Here is a 20,789-nt window from a genome sequence, read left to right on the forward strand (position 1 = left end):
TTGCTTGCAAATGATTGATATTATTGCACATATATGTTTCGTCATTTCATTTTTCTACGTCTACCTATCTGTGACAATTAATACACATTTCTGACCAAATGAATGATTTATCTTGTTTTGGCAACATCTATCCTTTGATTGCAAATGACAAAATCCAATTTGACTACTTGTTGTTGCTGGGTTGATTGTATCAAAATGGACAGTGGACAAAGCTTAAGGACCGTATTTATCCAACAAGAAGATATGGGCAAATCAGAAAAGCTATTACCTTTTGAGGGGGTATTTTGTAGTACACCCTCTTAGATGTAATATTTTGTTGTCGTTTTTTTTTTTTTTTACAGAGATGTAACTGATCAGACTTTAATGAGTATCACAACGTTGAAGTATTCTTTCGGAGAGGGTAAGCTTCAGGAACTTAAACTATTTTGTAGTAATATTTTATGGATGGGAGGTAAGTGAGACGAAAAGCTGGCTCAGCGGTGAACACCAAGGTTCAGTCAGAAAGAAGTCCAACAGCCTCAACAAAAATCCTCTGGTCGACACAAAAGAAACTCTTATTTTTGTTGGCGCAAAATAAAAAAAAAAAAAAAAAAAGCACAGCGAAAGCAATTTTAACATATAAAAAATATATATATGTTGAAAAAGAAAGAGAATAAACACACAACAAATACTCTGTACTTTCATTCATTCAAAACTCAACAATAACAATATCAAATTGTGGCCTTTCACTAACGACAACTCACAATATATAACAATACTTAGAGGTTTTCCCTCAATTCAACTTTCTAAGGAACAATGTACTGGATTGTAGATTATAGAACTTCAAAAACAAACACAATTGTAAATCAAAACTTACTTGGAACTGGCTTAAGATTTTCCTAAACTAATTATACGGAAATTAAACAAACAAAAAAAAACTAAAAGAATTAGAAAATATAGTTTAGTTTAATTCCATCATTGTCTCCCCCAAATTAAACTTTCCATTATAGCCACTTCCAATACCATCTCGAACTTGAGTCTCCATGAATAATTCAGTCACTATATGAACGATGTGAAACACCAACTTGCAATTGTTTTTCAATTTCAATTTCACGTGTGGTAATGGACGGAATTTGTATTTTTAAATAATTTCTTGACTTGATTACTTCTGTCAGAAAAGTTCACCTATTCCTGATTAAATGACCCATTATTTAATTCATCCACATCGTCAAGAAAATCTCCCAACACCACAAAATCATAATTTTTGCCAATAAAGTTCTCAACATAACCATATTTTTTTTCTTTAATTTTTCACGCTAAAAATTGCATCAATCTTAGTAGTACCATAATTTTCAAATAATTTATCCACTCCACAATTGATTTCAACCAATTCAACTATTTATACTGACATAGTGATGTCTTGCGATTCAAATATCTATTTCTCTCTAACGCTCTTTAATTGCAGTGCTCAGTAATTCCACGCCTTGTGTAGGTTCTGTGGGGCCCCTTTTGGGTAATATCCCAAATTCAAACAATTTGAAAAAATATTTTCATCATTCAACTTCAAATCTCAAATTCATTTTTACCATCGAAGAAAAAAACAGCATAACATTATTGTAAATAACATGGATCCATATTTTAATTTCATGAATAAGCTGCAAACCTAGGGTTTTGATACCACTTGTTGACCAAAAAAAAAAAAAAAAAAATCATGCACAGTGAAAGCAACTTTTTACACATATAAAAATATATGGAAAGAGGAAGATAATAAACACATAATAAATGTTCAATAATTTTATTAATTCAAAACTCAACAATAATAATATCAAGATGTAAACTTTCGCTAACAACGACTCACAATAACAATACTCTAAGGCTTTCCCTTAACTTTTCAAGACTCAATTCAACTCTCCAAAAAATAATGCATTAGAGTAGTAGCATGTATAGATTGTAGAATTTTCCTAAACAAACACAATTGCAAACCGAAACTTACTTGGAATAGACTTGAAATTTTCCTAAACTAATATGAAAATTAAACGAATAGAACACCAAAGCAAGAAACTAAAAGAATTAGGAAATGTAGCTTAGTTTTATTCTATTCCATCAATTTTGTATTGCGAACAACCAAATAGTTTTGCAAAGTCTTTTACGTCAGTTCATCAAGTCTCTTATCTGTATCGTGCCATGCCTCGAATTATTAGACAATACCAAAAAAGTTAGAACGGACAAAGCTATTCGGCGGATGAGGAATTAGAGCAGAGAAAATTGATCCTTGAAGAAAAAAAAAAAAGATTTTTATTTTTCCGGAAAGCATACTAGCGTGGAGCTGCTTGCTTAATGTCGAGCATCATGATTAAACATTTGCATTATCGATGAGTTGGGACCTGAAAGTCAGCAAAGCTTGTTGAGTCGCTTCGCTGGAGAGACAAAATTGATAGATAAGCCATGAGATGATTCGGAATATTTTAAGTTTTTCCATGGTTCTAAAATGAAACGCAATTTCAACAAGCATTTGAGCTACGAGTTTTTTTAGGATGAAGTGAACGCTTGCTGGTGCATTTAACTTATACTATCAAAACTATCATGCCATGTACATATTTACTTTACTGCTTACATTTTAAATACTTTCCTCGTTTAGTTGTGTACGTTGATCCAGCTGTATTGCGATTTGATTGTAGCTTTACATATACAACATTCTTTTTGAAGTTTCACGAGTCATAAATCGACAATATGCGTTTGTTTCACGTATTACAATAAAAGAGTATCACCCTGATAAATAAATAAATAGTGAATGTAACCTAGTATCCTAAACTCTTATTAACAACGAATAATACAAAACTATCCGAATTGATTTATTATTAGGTAATTAATTTGTCAAAGATAAGTTAATCCTGAGAAAGTATTTCAAATCTTTCTCTAAATTAATGTAAGTCAGAAGCTCAAATCTCACACTCCCACAATAATTTAAAGAGCGAGCCACTACAAAAAACCATCTAGATGGACCTTTCCTATAACGGTTAGGTCCCTTCCCTTTTGGTGTAGGGCAGTACATATGTTAGGTGACACGGCTACAAAGGAAAATTTTTTAGAAAGTAATTTTTCCCCAAAAAAATTTGGGATAATTTCATAAATCTCCCTTGAGATTTTTCATAATATCACTCAGCTCCCTTAAAATTTTAAAAATCTCACTTACTTTCCCCTGTCAGTTTGACAAGACTAAATATTCCTATCAAAGGTCACAATTTGACAACAATACCCTTACTCTTAATAACTATTTAACCAAAAAGCCAAAACCAAATAAAACTTTTAAACCAAAAAACGTAGATTAAAAGGATAAATTGTTATCTAGTATTGGTTTGTATTTCTCTATATCGAGATAGTGGTAGGATGGCAAATGATGTGGATAAATTAAATCTAATCAAAGTCAATCACTTAGGAAGATTTTGGTGAATAATTAACGCATTGAAAATTTTCGCGGACAGTTATAAGGAAGTCAAGAAATTTTTTTTAGGAAATATGTTTAAATACATGATGTATTTTAAGTTGCATTGAAAATTAGAATAATCTCTTTATACATGTGGTTTGTAATATAAATTCTATCTATAGATTTTTACAATCCATTTTTCCAAGAAACTCGCTACAAAATAGCAATCCAAACATGTACAGATTATTGGGTGACAGACGCAGACCCAGAAAGGAAGGAATATTTGCTTCTGATTCTGTCTGCCTTCCACAATGGCAGCATGCGTTACGGGTATAATCCCACTATGATCATCTCTGTCAACTCCCCCACCAGTCTAATCAGACTAGGCCGATCATGCATCAGTGTATGTACCCAGTGAAAGATCATGCGGTACAATGCAAAATACGTGGCCGACAGAAAATCAGAAGCAACCAGCCAGAACCATGGCCTCCCAGTCACCTAGAAGAAGAAAAGGAGGAGGAGGGGAATATACCAAGCGCCTATAACCATGAGCTAGTGGGGAGAAGTATGATGAGATTGTTACATGGGATCGCTCTAAAAGGTCCCACTACATGGACAAATCGGTTCGAGACTCACGTCCCTACCCTACCCTTCTCTCACTTCCAAGCGCCTACACACTTGTTGGACTTAGCGGCAGTGGAAGGGAATTACCAATGTAGGTTTCGTTTTGGTTAAAAATGTTCGGCCTGCGTCTCCCTACCCTTCTTAATGTTTCGGTCAAAACGGATTTGGGTATGTTTAGAACAATTGACGAAAAATCACAATAACTATCCTTCAAATTTAAATCGGCTTCAGTCAAGAGTTTTGAACTTTCAATCAATATGATCCTCTAGATCTCAAGTAATTACAATTAGGTTTTAAAATAAATTGAATTAAATGGACAACAAATATATTCCTAAATCCTATATAATTTCATGAAAGTGCTTTATATCAGCACAACATCATAATTACATAAATAACATTTTTTTTATTAAATAAGTTACAATTGGATGATAATGTACTCATTGAATGCAATTTCATTCTAATTCGCATCTCACTTCATCGTAAAACCTCAATGTTAGTATTTAAAATTTAGACAAGTAAACAAAACGTTAGGGACCATAAAAGCAAAAAAGTGAAAATTGTTAAGTAATGGTAATTTGATATTAACGATTAGTCATTGCTGAATTTATGCCAATTGCACTGAATATGCCTAAAATAAAAAATCTAGTGGACCATATTTATTTTAGTTGAAACATTAAGAATAATTTAGTACCCAAGCCAAATATTAAGGGTCAAGCTTGCATTTCTCCCTTTAATTTATTAACTCCATTTCATAAGACCAAACCATGCATCCAATGATTATATAGGTATATATGTGTGGATACAAGTCTTTGGCAAAACTTTTAATTTTTCAAATATAGGTTTACATAACACACTTTAAAAACACCCTAAAAACACTTTAAATATACCTTACAAACAGATAAAAATTTATTAAAAAAATGAAAATAAGAAATCCCTTTCTTTCTCCACCACTACCCACATGCGACTCTCTCTTTTCACCACCACTGCTTATCCTCTGCTGCCCTCCCATTCCCTCCAAATGTCGGTCACCTCCTCCACAACCCTCTCCTACCTATCATGTTCTGTTTCCTCCTTTCATCATTCTCTTCCTCCTCTCCCCCCTCTTCCTCAAAGAGAAGGGTAATGAAGAAGGGAAAAATGTGGCATGCAAGGGCAGGAAAATGGAGGGGAGGGGCGATAGTGAGAAGAAGGTGGCATAGAAGAGGGGATGGTGATGAAAAGTTGAGAGTGGAGGGTAGAGGGAGGAGGGACATATTTTAAAACCTCAAGAAATTTAAAATTTTAAAAATACATCAAAACATACTATACAAACAGAGTTTTCCACGGATACAACTACAATAAAGTTTTTTAAAAAATATTTTGGAAATCATCTAATCCATGCAAACTCACAAGTTTTCTTTCGTTCTCATATATCATCCGACATCAAAATTTTTTTTCTTTCGTCATACAGTACGAAAACGTAGATCAAGCTTACCTAAATATTATCTAGGGAGAAATGCATTTCAGTCATTTGTGGGTACACATTCAGGGCAGGGGGGAAATTAGGAAAGCCACTCCTTTTCACCTTTTTCCTATTCTATTCAAGTAGATAATGATAACGTGCTTTTGATACATTACTAAGTTGACTACTCCCATGTAAGAGCAAAGCCCATGCCCAAAGCTATCCTCCGTGTAATTGCTAGATTCCCCCGCCAAACCCTTATCCTCCAGCCGCAACCCCCCTCCCCCCAAGTCCACCACAACCCACCCCATAGAAAAAAAGGGTGCTTAGTAGTAGGAGAGATTAGCTATCAGCCTAGCCAGCGTAGCACTTGATCGATGTAGAATGCTACGCAGCGCTCGATCTTTTCTGGTCTTAATTTGCTCCCTCCAACAGTCCTACATCTTTTGTAGGGTTTAGTGTCCAACTCCACATATCGGCGGCCTTCTTCCCTCTCTCTCTCTCTCTGGACTCATCATTACATGCATGACAAACCAAATCAAAAATTCCGTTCGTCCTTTCTATCCTGCCTGCTCTTTTTTCTTTTCCCCCCCTTCCCGTTTTTATACAAAGCATTGATCCAAGCATGTTTATTTTCTTACACCAGAGTGGTGGTGATTCTCTTCTCTTGCAGCCTCCTCCAAACTTTGCGGACGGTGGCGGTCTGAGTTAAGATTCCGGGTGATTCTTAACAAGAATATTTTGGTATGTTCATCTCCAATTAGCTCCATGCTTTTGCTGTTTTAATTGCATCAGTTCAAATGATTTGAGATGGATGGTTGAGTGACTTAAATGTATTTCGCAAGGAAAAAGGAATCCTGTTATAATAATAATAACACAATTACTGTGTGCGCGCTCGTGTTTGTGTCCTTTCCTCTTTTTCTTTTTTCTTTTTTTTTGTAGAGAAAGTACTAGTAGATTTGACGAATACAAGAAAAAGTAGTAGGCTAGTAGTGACTAGTGAGTGAGCGAGCGAGCGAGCTTACGAAGAAAAGAAAATCCAATCGAGTATGGACAAAGAAGCCAGGCGGGGGACTAGTTGACAACTAGCTACGCACCTACCTGCTAAGAGCAGATTCGTCCCCTTCTTCGGATTTTAATTTTCCAGTTGAATTCCCAATGATTGTTGTTGCATAATTACTGGCACGCCCACCAACGCTAGCTGCGACTAGTAGTATTTACTAGTAGCTTACTCGCGGGAATTGGGATTTACTACTAGAAATTAAGCTAATTGCTACTACTTGCTTCTCTCTCACTCTCTCTCTATATATATATGTATATATATATATAGATATAGATATATTTGCTGGTGGTTAATTTATACTCCTACTAATCTAATTAGGAAACAAGCAGAAGGGACTGACTAGCTAGAGACACTTCTTTCTTTAATCTGGAAGTCAAAATGAATATACGTGTCAGTTACTTACCATTTTTTTTCCCTTTCTTTTTGGAGAAACGATGATGATAATATATGGAGTAGTAGCAAAAGGATATTTTTTTTTTTTTGTAAACAGAAAAAAGGAAAAAATCCTCTTTGTTTTTGGCTGGGCTGCTGTTCATTTTTTGTCCATCCATTTTCCTTTTCCCTTTGGGTTTGATTAATTAGCCCCCGCTGCATCTCCTTCTTCCCTCCCGGCAAGGCAACAGCCATTGTGGGCGTCGGAGGAATATTGCGATGGAGCCCCCGCGTCGCGTAGAAGAGTAATTAAATTATGACAGACTTAATTATGAGATGAGGATTACGTTCTGCATGCAATGCATTTCTTCACTCACAGTTGATCTCTCCCCGGGGGGGGGGGGGGGGTGTGGCATAAGTTTCTATATGATCGATGATCATTAATGAGGACCAAAGTGCAATTACAGATCACGTTAGTCGTATACGTACTCTAATATTGGCCGAACATATACATATATACATATACAAGCGTGCAAGATTGAAAAGATTTTTGTGCTTAATTAATCTTCTCTCTTACGTTACAACGTATATATATGTATATATATATAAGTATTCGATCTCCTAATTGATGCATGTTTTGCATTTGGTTTATACTTCATCATTATGTTTGAGGTTTTATATAGCACCATTATCGGTCTTCTTGTTCCACGCTCTCGCATCAGTAAGTTAACGTACGGCAAAGCATGCAGCAGAGGATCCAAAATTAATCATTATTTTTATCTTTTTTCTTAGACGTTATATATGCGTAGTAGTGTTAACTTCACTTTGTTCAGTTCTTTCTGATGCAAATGCCAATTACTTAGGATTTGAGGAATTTATAATAAAGAAAGAAACCACATAGAGGTAGCTGGGTAGAAATGAAAAATTAGTACATGTAAGAGTAGTAGCATCCCCCCCGCGGGATGAACATAAAACCCGTCCTGTTTTCAGCAAATCATCATGAGGAATCACGATGTTATGTTACCTCTTCTTAATTCCCAGAGTAGTCAGAAATGAGATGCCGTATATTATATATGAGGAGGACGACCGTAATAAGGTGAGTTGGGATGGGGCCTGGGGCCTGCGGGGTATTACTTACTAATCCTTGTCCTAGCTAACAAACAGTACATATATATATATATATATATATGTATGTATAGTACCTTCCTAGCTAGGCGGTCATAATCCCTAGTCCTATTACATTTCCTTTTTCTTTTCTTTTTTTGGCATTAATCATCCAGATTAAAGTGCAATATGACAGCCCAAAAGTTGGAGTTGGTGTTTCCAATGTGTGTTTGTTTTCTTCTTCTTCTTCTTCTTCTTTTAGTACTCCATGGTAAATGGAATACAAGGAGTAACATCATCCTAGCTACTGGAAGAAAGAAAGAATTCAGGGTTGCATCTCAAAGGAATAATCTGAAGTCAGCAAAGAAATGCATGGTATAAGCTAGATTGCTGTAATTAATACACTACTTTTTATCTTTCTTCCAATTTCCACCAAGTTTTTCCTGTCTTCTGCAGTTTTGCCGCTTCTTCAGATCGATTTGTACTTTTTCTTCCATCTTGTATACCTCTTTTGTAGCTCGGTGGTCACCGAAGCTTTTCTAGCCCAGAAAGCGTATTAGGACATCCTAAACTGAAGCAGTTGTTCGCCTTTGCCCTATTCCCATTCCTAGTACTTATAATGGAGGACCAAAATCATTTTTACGGAAATTAATAAAACATTCTCCCTCGATTGCATTGCATCATCCGCTGGTATGGTATCTACTAGGAAAATCTCATTCCTTCTGCATCTTCCTGTTTGATGCTCGATTCTTGCGTACTACTTAAAGGTCTGCTCATATCCAATTGCGCGCCTTTTTTTAAGTGTTAATTTGTGTGCATGATTATTGAGATAAGAGCCCTTTCTCTTCTCTAACAGTCAACTAAGGAATTCCTCTCCTATTCTGAGGATGTATACAAACTAACGTCCAATTGGCATCATATCGATCTGCACTCTTTTCCTTTTAATTAATTCCTGCATGCAGCTACGGATAGATGCTTTCAGGCTGAGTTCAACTAATGACGAGATATATTCGACTTCCAATGTTTCAGAAATTTGAGCACACCGAGTCCAGATTGCAGCTTATGCCATTTCTGAAGTGCTTAATGCAACACAGTAGAAAAAAGTAAAAGGAAAAAAAAAAAAAAAAAAAAAAGCAGCCAGAATGAAATTTATGAAGCTTGGGACAAGACCGGACACCTTCTATACAGAAGAGGCCACCAGGTACAATGCATGAATCTTAAGCAAAAATTGGAACGCAACTAGGTTGCCATCATGATAAAATTAATAGAAATGTATCTGCCTAACGCAATCTGTTTCGTAAATATTGATGCAGGACTGTAATTTCAGGGGTGCCTACTGACCTCACTGTTCGCATCAACAACATTTCATATCACCTTCATAAGGTATGAATGATATATACGAAAAGGGAAAAAAGGAAAAGAAAAAAGATTTGTTTTGTTTTTAGTTCTATACGTTCTTCGTTCCCCCTTGTGTGATGGTTTGGCTTCATAATGGAAACCAATAGGCTCAACACAAAAGCTGTACGTACTGCAATGAGAATTTGAAAGGTATTAGATAGAATAGAACTCACAGTATACTCAGCAATGAGGAAACATGAGATATCCATAATAGGATAGCGCATGAATCTGCGAGACGAAAATGGTAGCCGAGCCGAGAAGTGAGAATCACTATCACAAGCCTCAGGACATTCACAACTGTCATAACAAATCAGTACGCGGAATATATAGGAGCCCAAGGCTACCCGAGGATTAATAAGAAAAGGACAAGGGACAAGAAAAGCATGTCTTGCACCTTTTAATATGCCAACCTCGGAGATTCATCGTCATAACCTGATTTTACGCAACTGGTTTTTGAAAAACAATCCCTGGACCATTTTTAACTCAAAGAGAATTTTATGCACATTAAATGACTCCTGTTCCTACTGCAAGCTGCGGAAGCATACCATTTTTTCGCATTTACACTTGCGATTAATAGGATCCTGTGCATGAGTTCTAGAATTTTTTCCAACTGCAGCTTCCGCTACTTCCAAAGTGTGGCCTCCTGCAACAACTTTGCTCAGTCTCTGAGGAATCTGGAAATGTTACTCTTGAGCTGCATGATATTCCTGGAGGAGAAAATGCTTTCGAGCTGTGTGCAAAATTTTGCTATGGAATCACAATCAATCTCAGCGCTCATAATTTTGTATCTGCTTTCTGTGCTGCAAAGTTCCTCCGAATGACTGAAGCAGTTGAGAAGGGAAACTTCGTTGCAAAGCTAGAGGCTTTCTTCACTTCGTGCATTCTGGAAGGCTGGAAAGATTCCATTGTCACATTGCAGAGCACTGGAAAGGTTCCTGAGTGGTCAGAGAATCTTGGGATCATTAGAAGATGCATAGACTCTATTCTTGAGAAAATACTGAAACCTCCAGCAAAGGTCAGAGATATTCTGAATCCTAATTTATTCTGATTGGCTCCAAAGACTAGCCAATATCTTCCATTTTAGACATCAGTATTTAATTTGCGTAAAGGACATTTGTAGGTCACATGGTCCTTCACTTACACTAGGCTGGGATATGAACGAAAAGGTCACCATTCCGTACCACGAGACTGGTGGACAGAGGATGTATCTGACCTTGATTTAGACCTCTTCAGATGCATCATTGCTGCCGTAAGGTCCACCAACATTCTACCTCCTCAGCTGATTGGTGAAGCTTTGCACGTCTATGCATGTCGTTGGCTGCAAGATCTTACAAAGACCAGTGGATCTTCTGAAAGTTCAGGTGCTCAATCTGCCCAAAGGAAACAGCAAATCCTTGAAACCATTGTTAGCTTGATTCCGGTAGATGGAGGATCTGTCTCAGTCGGATTCCTACTGAGACTCCTCAGCTTGGCAAATCTCCTAGGGGTTTCTCCAGTAACAAAGGCTGAACTCGTACGGAGATCAGGCCAGCAACTAGAGGGGGCAAAGCCGAATGACCTGCTGGTTCCCTCTTGTAATTGTGATGATCATTATTCCTATGACATTGACTTGGTTGGGGCACTACTAGAAAGTTTCTTGAGGCTGTGGAAGAGACGATCAAGAGAGAGGCAATCCATTAAGTCAATCATTAATGTGGGAAAGCTCGTTGACTCTTATCTTCAAGTGGTCGCAATGGATGTCAATATGCCGGTGCAGAAAGTGGTTTCATTAGCTGAAGCTGTTCCAGAAATTGCGCGACCTCAGCATGATCAACTGTACAAGGCAATCAACATTTATCTCAAGGTAAGCTTCAATCGTCATGAAATGGGACTTGGGCACACATGCCAACAGCAGATTCCTCGTTCTCTCAAAACCTACTACTACTAGTGTTTGTGTAGCCATGATGCCGTAATTTGAATGCAACTAAACACGGACACAAGAAAGAATGGATAGCATAGTTTGTGTGCACGCACTATCTAGTTGACCATTAAATGGAATGCTTTGTGGGGCAAAGAAAAAAAAAGTATGAGAAGCATGCAATATTTGCCTTTGGAGCATTTCAATTTCCATGTTAATTTATCAAACATAAAATGCATGCAGGACGACCAAATATAAATGCACGCTTCTTTTTTTTTTTTTTTTAAATGATTGTGTATATATCTTCACTGTCTACGCTGCTAGTTGCTCACAAATGTCTGCCCAGGAGCATCCTGGTCTGGCCAAAGCAGATAAGAAGCAGCTCTGCCGCATTCTTGACTGCCAGAAGTTGTCTCCAGAGATACGTTTGCATGCAGTGAGAAATGAGAATCTACCTTTGAGAACTATTGTGCAGGCACTCTTCTTCGACCAAGGAAGAGGCTACAGGGGAAAAGATCAAAAACTTCCAACCGGAGAGCAATTTCGCAGCTGGCAACAGATCTCACAACTTTGCACGGATGATATGAGCAAACCTAAATTGCGTTCAAGTAAAGAATCACCTGAAGCAGAGGGACTCAAACACCATGCACCCGTTGCAAGCAAACGAGTAAATAAAAATTTGAGCAAGTCAGATGGCAGGCCGGGCATGGAACCCACATCAGACACTCCTAGACACGATGGTGCCGTAAGAGATTCAAGGAAAGGCAAGGAAGTCAAAGACCGCAATAACGGGAGTAAGCCCGAGCATCTCCAGACCTTAGCCAGGAGAACAGGATCGCACCACAGCCAGGGTAAAAGCTGAAAGAGATAGCACAAACGTAGTCGAGTATATTCTCCTGTAGATAAATAAAACGCAGATTTCTAATCAGAGCCAATCTTCGGACATGCCGATCACCAATTTGTACAGCACTCAAATTGAAACCATTCCCAGTAGTCCATTGAAGCTGTTGCTCACTGAAGGAGTGACTCAAAAAACTCCATTAAAGCTATATCCTAGTAGTACGTAGCGGAGTGACTCAATGGTAAATTCTTTCCACGTTTCAGCGGAGAACTCAAGCATACTTCAGCAAGAAACCATTCAGCAATATGTTTACTCAAGCACACTTCAGCAAGTAACCATTCAGCAATATGTTTAACGTATTTAGTAATGCTTTTCTTCTATTCTTGAAGCATGATTTCCGACATGATTGTCCAGCAGAAGAAACTACTCCATATCTGCTCTATTTGGGGCCTAAACCACTTAGAGATTTTCCTCTTTAGGTGCTAAGGTCTGTAGCTTTTTCTTGTTTAAGTTGCATCACACTATTAAAGTTCCTTCACTGAATAATTCCCTCGTTTGATAACAGTGGTATCTCTAGTTCTTCTGTGTAAATCAACAAAACAGCACCCACATTATGTGAGAAATTGTATGTAGAGTTTTAGACTTTTTATCTTCCACGCTCCATAATAGACTGTCAAAAAAAAAAAAAAAAAACACAATACAAACACTTACAGGAAACTTTACAGGTAAAAGGCGTCAGTTTTTCTGCAGGGAGAACCCTACCTACCATTCCCACCATGATAACCAGGTCTAATCTATCTGATATAACATGTAAACTGAAATTAATATCAACATTTCATAATAAAACTACTACTCTGTTAGATTAGCCTTTATACGAACATATCATTTCTGAACGACAATGATGAAGCTAATGTTTATTCCAACACATCAAAAGAAAAATCAAGGAATTAAACAAATTTCTCACATCGAGGTCAAGCAAATTTGAGTACCACATCAATAAAATGCAAAACCAAAAGAAGATACTGTACAGTTGCCAAGAAGTTGGCCGGCAGTAAAGGCCACTGCAACCGAATCTCTTGATGTGTACAAACTACTTTGTACACAATGGGCAATACATGCACAAAAATTTGCCCACAGATAAGCCAAAAGCCTCTCTTAAGTTTCAACTCCTCAAGTAAAAAATGAGTGTGATTCACAAGATTGACAAATTCAAAATACAAGTTAACCAAGAGAACAAGGAAACGAGTTAACCAAGAGAACAAGCTTCTGAAATATGCTGCTCATCTAGTCTGAGACTCCAACTGGATCTTTGATTCGGTACCGTTATGATCTTGGGGTCAATCTCTCGCGTTCAGACTGAAGCTGGTGCTGCATGTAAAGAGATCATAGTTTAGATCTTGTCAAGAAAATATGAACTGGACAATGGTCCATAATCAATAAAACAATAAATGCTTCAAATAATATGGCCAGCTGACAGTCAATTCCTGAGTACTAGTCTTGAACATGTCTTCAGTCAAAGGCAACATAAGCGTAAATGTATTGCACATGAACAAATTGATCACCAAACACAATTTTTTTTTTTTTAACTGTGTTGTTTATCAAGACAATCAAATCATGTTATATGTAAGATTCTCCATGTCCTATTTACCCGCATCCAACTCATTTGTGTTATTTACTATAAGAATTCACAAAACTAGTCCAATTTATAATCATCATATTAGAGGCGATACTAATAAAGACTGAACTAAGCCAAACTAGAGTTTTTCCAATAGCTAACAATCTTCTCTTAGGTCCTCTGTGTTATAAACTTGTAATACTCATTCTGTTATCTTCCAAGGAAATATGTTTTAGTTTTGGGTAAACCATCGAGGAAGCTCCTAGGTTTGACAAGGTTCATTTCGACCCTATTCACTTAATTTCCTCAATTTAGTCTCTAAACTAACATATTCAGTTTGTCCTCAGCCTAAATTCCCTATCCTGCAGGCAGGTTTGAAAGCACTGCATTCCTACTTGTGCTCATGAGCCATTTATTTACCTTCCCAGGTAATTTGTATATTCCCTAACAAATTGGAATGTGAATATATTTAAAGAACCATAAACAAAGGACCGTGTCTTTACCGAACATGACATTATCAACTGTCTTTTCAAAGAAAAGCATTCCTGATTGATTAAAATACAACTATTAAATAGTTGAATCATTTTACCACTTGTTCATAAAGATTAGTTAATTTGGATAGGATCCTAGTAATAGAAGATCCTAGCATTTAGTGAGACCCAGGATTCACGCATAAAAGAGTTCAAAAAATCAAATCTACTACGTTCAACTGGATATGTGTCATGTTCAATGTGGACAAGCATACTCACCTAGTCCTTAAATATAATAAAAGTACATGATGTATAACACTAATGCTCAATTCAAATTTGTAATAATTTGTAATAAGCCATCATATTTGAATTTGACTTTCAGATATTCTTCCAGATTTGAACCTAAACAATCCTCATGTGAATCTACTACCAACTTAGGTTTTTAATTTGGAATGATGGTAAATAAACTGAATGAGAAATTTTAATGATGTATTATATTCTTCTCCAAATTTAGAGTATCCATTTAAAAAAAAAAAAATGAACGGCATCAAGAGAACCGTTTTCAAGTTTTTTGCTATAAGCTGCAAATAGAGTAATCACTGATCCTACGCCTTTTGGCAAGGAGCTAATTCCACTAACCTCTTTTTTGATGTATGGCGTGATTACAAGGTTCCCTACAATATCCTATAATATTCTTAAGGGTGATATTCAAATTCAGAGCATGTTTATGCTCTCATAAACACCAAGTTGATGTTCAAGTAACATTATATGAACATGAAAGGAAGGGTCAACCAGTGGTGGTTTGGTCCAGTTGCACTAAATGCTTGCCCAAGGCCAGGTGGAAGGAGCTCAAATCCCCTCCACCTCTTTTCATCCCCTTTTGTACAGCTGATCTATCCCCTTTTACCACTAACAGAAAATTTTGGGGGGAGGGGCTTGGTTTACTACAGTTACAGAATTAGAGAAAACGTGTTTGTCCATCGAGCCCTAACTTTGACAAAAAGGAGTTATATATGTAACAGATGAAATCATTAAATTCACTTACAAACAAAATTAGAATAATTTGGAGGGTCTCTTGGAGTTTCTCATAAAACAATAAAAAGCACTCACCTGAAATAGTAATAGTTTGCTATAAGTTCCACTAACTGATCTCTGTGGACATTTTCTAGTGTCAATGTTAGAACCTTTTCCCAATTTAATTGTTGACCACACCAAAATTGAAGTTTTTCTTGCTTGTTCGGAAAACAAAATATTGTGTTTCTAGGAATTTTTCAAGCGATGCATGATATGCCAATGAAATATTAATGCATTAACTTAAAAAATTAATGATTATGTAATAGTAGAAATCCTGCAAGATCATTTCGTTCAGGGTTCTCAGTCCAAATGTCAAATTGAACAGAGCTATATTTAGTTAGATTTGAATTTCCTATCTGTGATTCCTAATAGCTTAAGCAAAAGAAAAGTTCTTTTCGGAGGTTTCGTTGGGAAGAGAATCTGGACGCAGTAATTCCATTCTCAGTTTCATTCGCGGATGTATTAATAATTGGGAACTACTATAAAATGTCTCATTGTGTTTTTGGTCTTCCAAAAGATGTGAACAATGGTCCTGACTCTAGTTCTTGAATGTAAATGCATTTAACCTTCCTCTGCAGAAATCAAATGTTAGGGGAAATTTCTGTGAAACTTTCATACTTGGAAGAGATGGCTAACTACAGATGCTATAGGCACTTCCAAATCATGATCTGGTTTCGATATGTAAATGGCGCAAGAGAAGTCAAAGTCAGCCAAATTATTTCAGACCAAACATTCAAATGTTTGAGATTGCCCATCGATAGATCATTTATGAAGGATTTTTCAGATACAAAACATCATAATCTAATAATGAGCATCATGCTAAAATCATTTCTGACTATCCAGCAAAATCTTTTATGAAGGAAAAGATATTAAAGGTCATCTAATGTGTCATACAACTAGTTTTTTTAATATTAAGAGTACATCAAAGGATGAAAGTACTCAGAACATGAACAATTGTTTGCAGCATGCAGCAGCATTACCTGAGTTGAATGTGATGAGCTCTCAGCCAAGTATTTGACAAACTCTTGTTTCTTTATTTCATAATTGAACTTCACTTGGTCCAAAACTATTTGTTCTCTTCGGATATCTTCCGACAATCTTTCCTTTTTCCATTTCTCCTCCTTCATCGCAGTTTCGGTTTCAAAATACTCTTTAGGTAGACTTGACCTTCCTGAGTTTTTGGGAAACCTCAGAACTACGTCTTTTCTGCATGCACACGATTTCAAAGCAACAGAAAACAGCCTATCAGGAAATGAATATGGGATCAATAGATAAATTCGCAGATACACTTGTTTTTAGATGATTACATCTTTGCTACCTCACTTGTGGACACTTTTCTGGTGTTTTGAGCTTTGGAATATATGGACAGCAATTAAAAATACTAAAGCATTAGGCCTATCAACTTCTACCTTATGGATCAATTCAAAGGGCCAAGGTCTCCATCCAGAAAGCAAATCAAAGTAGTCAAGTAAATGGCCTAAAAGATCCACAGAGAATTCAAAACCACAACCACCAATATTTTTAGATACACATACATTTCACACATTTATTTTTATGTATTCCTTCCTAATATAATAAGTTTCTTTTGCCAAGCCACTCTCCTGGATAGAGCCCTGATCATTACTCTTTGCATGGGGCTCAGTAATCACTAAAGATGAGAATGTCTCCTAAAGTTGATCAAAAGAAGAAGCCTCACTTTAGTTTCCTGTTTTACTGCTTCAAAACAAAAACAAATATAATATGAAAAAGGCAATCTATGTGGCCATTTAAAAAATCAGAAAGGGATTAAAGCACCTTCAGTATATTTTCATCAAAAACACGGATAGTCAGGAAAAATCAGAGAGCATTTAAGAAACAAAAGGGATAGGTATGTGAACCTCATAAATATCAGAGGAAAAAAATTTAGGACTCTATAGGTAGATTTCCACAGCAGCTCATTTGATGATGCATTTAAGTTAACAAGTCAATGATATGAGTTGGAAATCAACAAGTTTGAAGGAGAAGTATATGTAACATTGGACTCAAAGGAACCATAATATTAACTTCCAAAAATGGCACAAGTTGTTTACTCTCTAACAGATATCAATCAGAAATATTTCCCCTTCCAAATAAGTTTTTGACAAAATCGACCAATGTTTTTTCAAGACAAAGCTTCTTACCCTTTTCCCAGGCAAAACATACCAGCACCTCTCATGATCCCACCATCCAAAGAAAGAGCAGCATCAGTCATAAATGGGAGAGCCCGTAACATCTCTTCCCTAGTTCTGTACACCTGCAACCGGGAAAAGAGGCTATAGAAGAGAGTCTCTCTCAGGCCACGGCCACTGCTTGTGACAAAGTATAGGTTGCTCTTGTCAATGTTGATCATATTCACAGCAAATCCAAGAAAGCCAGGCGGAGTTTCTCCATTAGGTAATCGTGGTTTTACTATGTCAAGCCTCCGCTGCGGGTCATTGACCACAAAGTTGCCAACAAATGGTCTGTATACAAGGCAGTATGATGTATAATTAAGAGGAGAGAAACGCTTTATGCAGAAACAAATAAGTGCTGAACAGATGAATCTGGCAACCACAAACCTTAGGTTTTCCAGGCAAATTGCTAGAAATCGACCATCTAGAGGCCTTTCAATTGAAGCTCCAAGTTCATGAAGACCAGAAGTCTTACTTATGAAGCCTTCCTTATCATACGCTTCCAGCGCTTTAACACAATTATGGGTTTTGCAGACAACTGCTAGCATCTTTTCTGTCCCCAGATACTCTGAGAGAAGCCTAAGATTAAGATTTAACACAAACTGTCAAACTAAAAAACAAGTTCGTAACACTAGCTTCACAGAAATGAGAAGCACAAGACACTTGGATTCAAAATAATGATATGCTGAAAGATGAAAGTCATAGCAGAAACTTGGTAAACCAAATAGTTTTTGGTATAAGCTCTGTAGTTAAATGCCATCATCTTATATAATCCAATACCAAGCTTGATAATAGAGAAAGTCGTGTTCAGTTGATAGTATGGAGAATTTTAAACAAGGACTCCAATGTCAAACGAACCTGCTAAGGTTATCATCCTCAACATTTCCAAGAGTAGCAACAACGCCAACCACATCTTTCATCCATGCAAGATGAGAAGCATGAGATTCATGACAAGCTTTCAGCTGAAATAATGTGCCAGCAGCAGAATTCTCATGTGCCAGAATATGTTCAACCATCTCCTCTTCACTACCCACGTGAGAAAGATCCTTATTCTCCATCCTGTGTGTACTGGATGAATGATACTTGCCAAGAGCAACTAAACAAAGAAAACTTATCAGACAGAAGCGTAGAACAGCGTGGGGAATAAACACACAGTATAATTGTATGTAAAAGATATAGTTGAAGAATAGGAACAAAGGTAGACAGGAAGCAAAACATGTCAAGGAACTGATAGATCTAGGAACTTAATTATTGGGAAAAGATAAAACCATGAACGTACTACTAACTTGAGAGAATAATGAATTGGCAAAATAGCATCCTTAGAGAAGACATGAGGATTAATCACAGAAATGCTCAGCTCCAAAGACCTCATCTTCTTAATCTATTCCTCTAAACTGTACAATCAGAACTCGAAGTACCCTTTTTCGAGCACAAATTGAGGCAACATACCACACATGCTGATTTAATGAGTGGAAAGAGAAATGAAGAGACATACCTTGCATGTCAAGAATCGAGTCATCCAATCTGTGAACTTGTTGCCTCAAATATTTGATGTTGTCCTCATGTTGTTTAATTTTAAGACCCAGACAATGAATGTCATCTTCAAGTTTCTGCAATGTCAGCATGAATTAAATTCCATATTGAGCCATATTATTTGAGAGAATCAATTCTGTATGCTAGAAAAACTCAAAGTTGGAGTCACACAGGCATCTTTGTAAGTGGGAATGTCCTTGACAACCTTAGAATCGTAGGCAAATGAAAGTGGCTGAGAATAGGCTCCATTCCTGGTTTCGTCCATCTTTTCAGCCATGTATGGAAACAGCTTGAGATGGCAACGTATCCTGTACAGTGGTTGCCCTTGTATTAATAAAAAGCTGGGTGCAAGACAGAACAAGATCGACAAAAGAGGAGTTTTGTATGAAAAGGCTGAATTATGAATTTAGGACAGATTAGGCGTGGAAAGGAGGAGAACCATATAGATAGAACTATGATGACAAACAAAAACAAGAAAACCCCTTTGGACTGGATGGCCAACAAAATTACAGGATCCTGAATGCAGTGCAAATTTAAAAAAGGCATAGAGGAAACCACATAAAAGGAGAAAGAGTGTATAAATTATCCACTTTAGCTCAACTTAAAAAAAAAAAATCCACTTCAGCTCAGCAGCAGATATTTAATTAAGACGGGGAGTGTGGTTTGGGAGGGGTTGGAAAATGGGTTGGCATAAAAAGGAGCGAAAACAAATAGGGGATTTGGGGACCCAAATCAAGTACTTGAATGGGGCCAACTAGAAATTCATCAATCAAATGGATACGAACATAAGAAATTGAGAATGAAGCATGCGTCCAATTAAAACTGATAAGATATTTAGTTTTATATAATTAAAATTGATCAATTAGAAAACCAAGAACTGACATCATTGCATGCATCCAGGAAATTTCAGATACTGAAAAAAAAAACCCAAACACTAGCCTGAGAGAGAGCAATTAGCAGTAGAAGCTATGTAATGCAAGTGTGGGATGATAATGTTAGGCAACTAAACAATTAAAAAAAAAAAAAAAACGTAGGGAAATGGAAGAGAATGAAGAAAGAAATTGGAAGTACAATCCCAAATGCAGCGGCAAACTTACAATATGCAGAGAGAGAGGAGACAAAATCGTGAAAATGGAGTCTGTCGTCTGTATCCTGTAGAGGAGGAGAGGAGAATGTGGTTACCCCTCCCGCCGCCGCCGTATCGCTATCAGACTGTGTTACTCCGCAATTCACTACCAACTCTCCCTCACTCTCAGTATCAATTTCATGCCAAGTGTGTGATCTAAGAAGAGGCCTCCTCCTCCTCCTCCAGTGTTCCTCAGTTGGGGCGGATTTCGCTTGGGCAGTGTTGCCTTCCTTCCGTGCTCTCTTTTACTCTCTCCCTCGTCTCTGTTGTTGTTCCTCTCTCTCTCTCTCTCTCTCTCTCTCTCTCTCTCTCTCTCTCTATGTTGCTGGACCCACCCGCTGCCGCTGGCCTCGATTCTAACGGACATTTTCATTACGCGCGAGTGATAAAAAGGTAATTTCAGAGACCAGTTTAAGAAAGATGGAAAATATTTCATCAAATGAATTTTTTTATTCTTTATATTTAAAATGATAAATTGACATTACATATAAAATTAAGTCAATAAATTTTGATCTCAATTTCAATCACTTTTTAACATAAATCCACCACATTACTTTACATAGTAATTTTTTTAGGAGAGAAAATGTGAGATTTTATTTATAGATAAATAAATGATCTAATTCATATTCATTTTATTCT

At 36.9% G+C, this 20,789-nt stretch overlaps 2 protein-coding genes across 9 annotated transcripts; one reads left to right on the forward strand and one right to left on the reverse strand.

The window, feature by feature from the left end:
• Window positions 1-5,642: 5,642 nt before the first annotated feature.
• Window positions 5,643-12,705, forward strand: LOC113708993 (BTB/POZ domain-containing protein At5g47800). 3 transcript variants are annotated; one of them, XM_072064453.1, is made up of 7 exons: window positions 5,643-6,017; window positions 6,115-6,212; window positions 9,037-9,208; window positions 9,321-9,390; window positions 10,022-10,420; window positions 10,526-11,248; window positions 11,674-11,816. In XM_072064453.1, the coding sequence occupies exons 3-7, from the start codon at window positions 9,150-9,152 to the stop codon at window positions 11,740-11,742; spliced, it is 1,320 nt and encodes a 439-aa protein (XP_071920554.1). In that variant the 5' UTR covers window positions 5,643-6,017; window positions 6,115-6,212; window positions 9,037-9,149; the 3' UTR covers window positions 11,743-11,816. The 3 variants fall into 3 exon arrangements, with proteins under 3 accessions (XP_071920554.1, XP_071920551.1, XP_071920552.1); XM_072064450.1 differs by having other exon boundaries at window positions 5,651-6,017; window positions 11,649-12,705; XM_072064451.1 differs by having other exon boundaries at window positions 5,651-6,017; window positions 6,142-6,212; window positions 11,649-12,705.
• Window positions 9,248-20,477, reverse strand: LOC113708838 (protein DEFECTIVE IN MERISTEM SILENCING 3). 6 transcript variants are annotated; one of them, XR_011820969.1, is made up of 9 exons: window positions 20,122-20,477; window positions 19,230-19,332; window positions 18,987-19,101; window positions 18,350-18,587; window positions 17,879-18,070; window positions 17,462-17,782; window positions 16,283-16,508; window positions 13,395-13,511; window positions 9,248-12,198 (listed from the first exon to the last, which is right to left on the reverse strand). XR_011820969.1 is itself a non-coding variant. In XM_027231465.2 (8 exons), the coding sequence occupies exons 2-8, from the start codon at window positions 19,299-19,301 to the stop codon at window positions 13,467-13,469; spliced, it is 1,209 nt and encodes a 402-aa protein (XP_027087266.1). In that variant the 5' UTR covers window positions 19,302-19,332; window positions 20,122-20,477; the 3' UTR covers window positions 13,071-13,466. The 6 variants fall into 6 exon arrangements, 3 of the variants coding, with proteins under 3 accessions (XP_027087266.1, XP_071920557.1, XP_071920556.1); XR_011820970.1 differs by lacking the exon at window positions 20,122-20,477 and having other exon boundaries at window positions 9,828-12,198; window positions 13,395-13,505; window positions 19,196-19,326; XR_011820968.1 differs by lacking the exon at window positions 20,122-20,477 and having other exon boundaries at window positions 9,828-12,198; window positions 19,196-19,326.
• Window positions 20,478-20,789: the final 312 nt, after the last annotated feature.

This window comes from Coffea arabica, chromosome 9c (assembly GCF_036785885.1).
Source record: "Coffea arabica cultivar ET-39 chromosome 9c, Coffea Arabica ET-39 HiFi, whole genome shotgun sequence".
In the NCBI taxonomy this organism is placed as follows: Eukaryota; Viridiplantae; Streptophyta; class Magnoliopsida; order Gentianales; family Rubiaceae; genus Coffea; species Coffea arabica.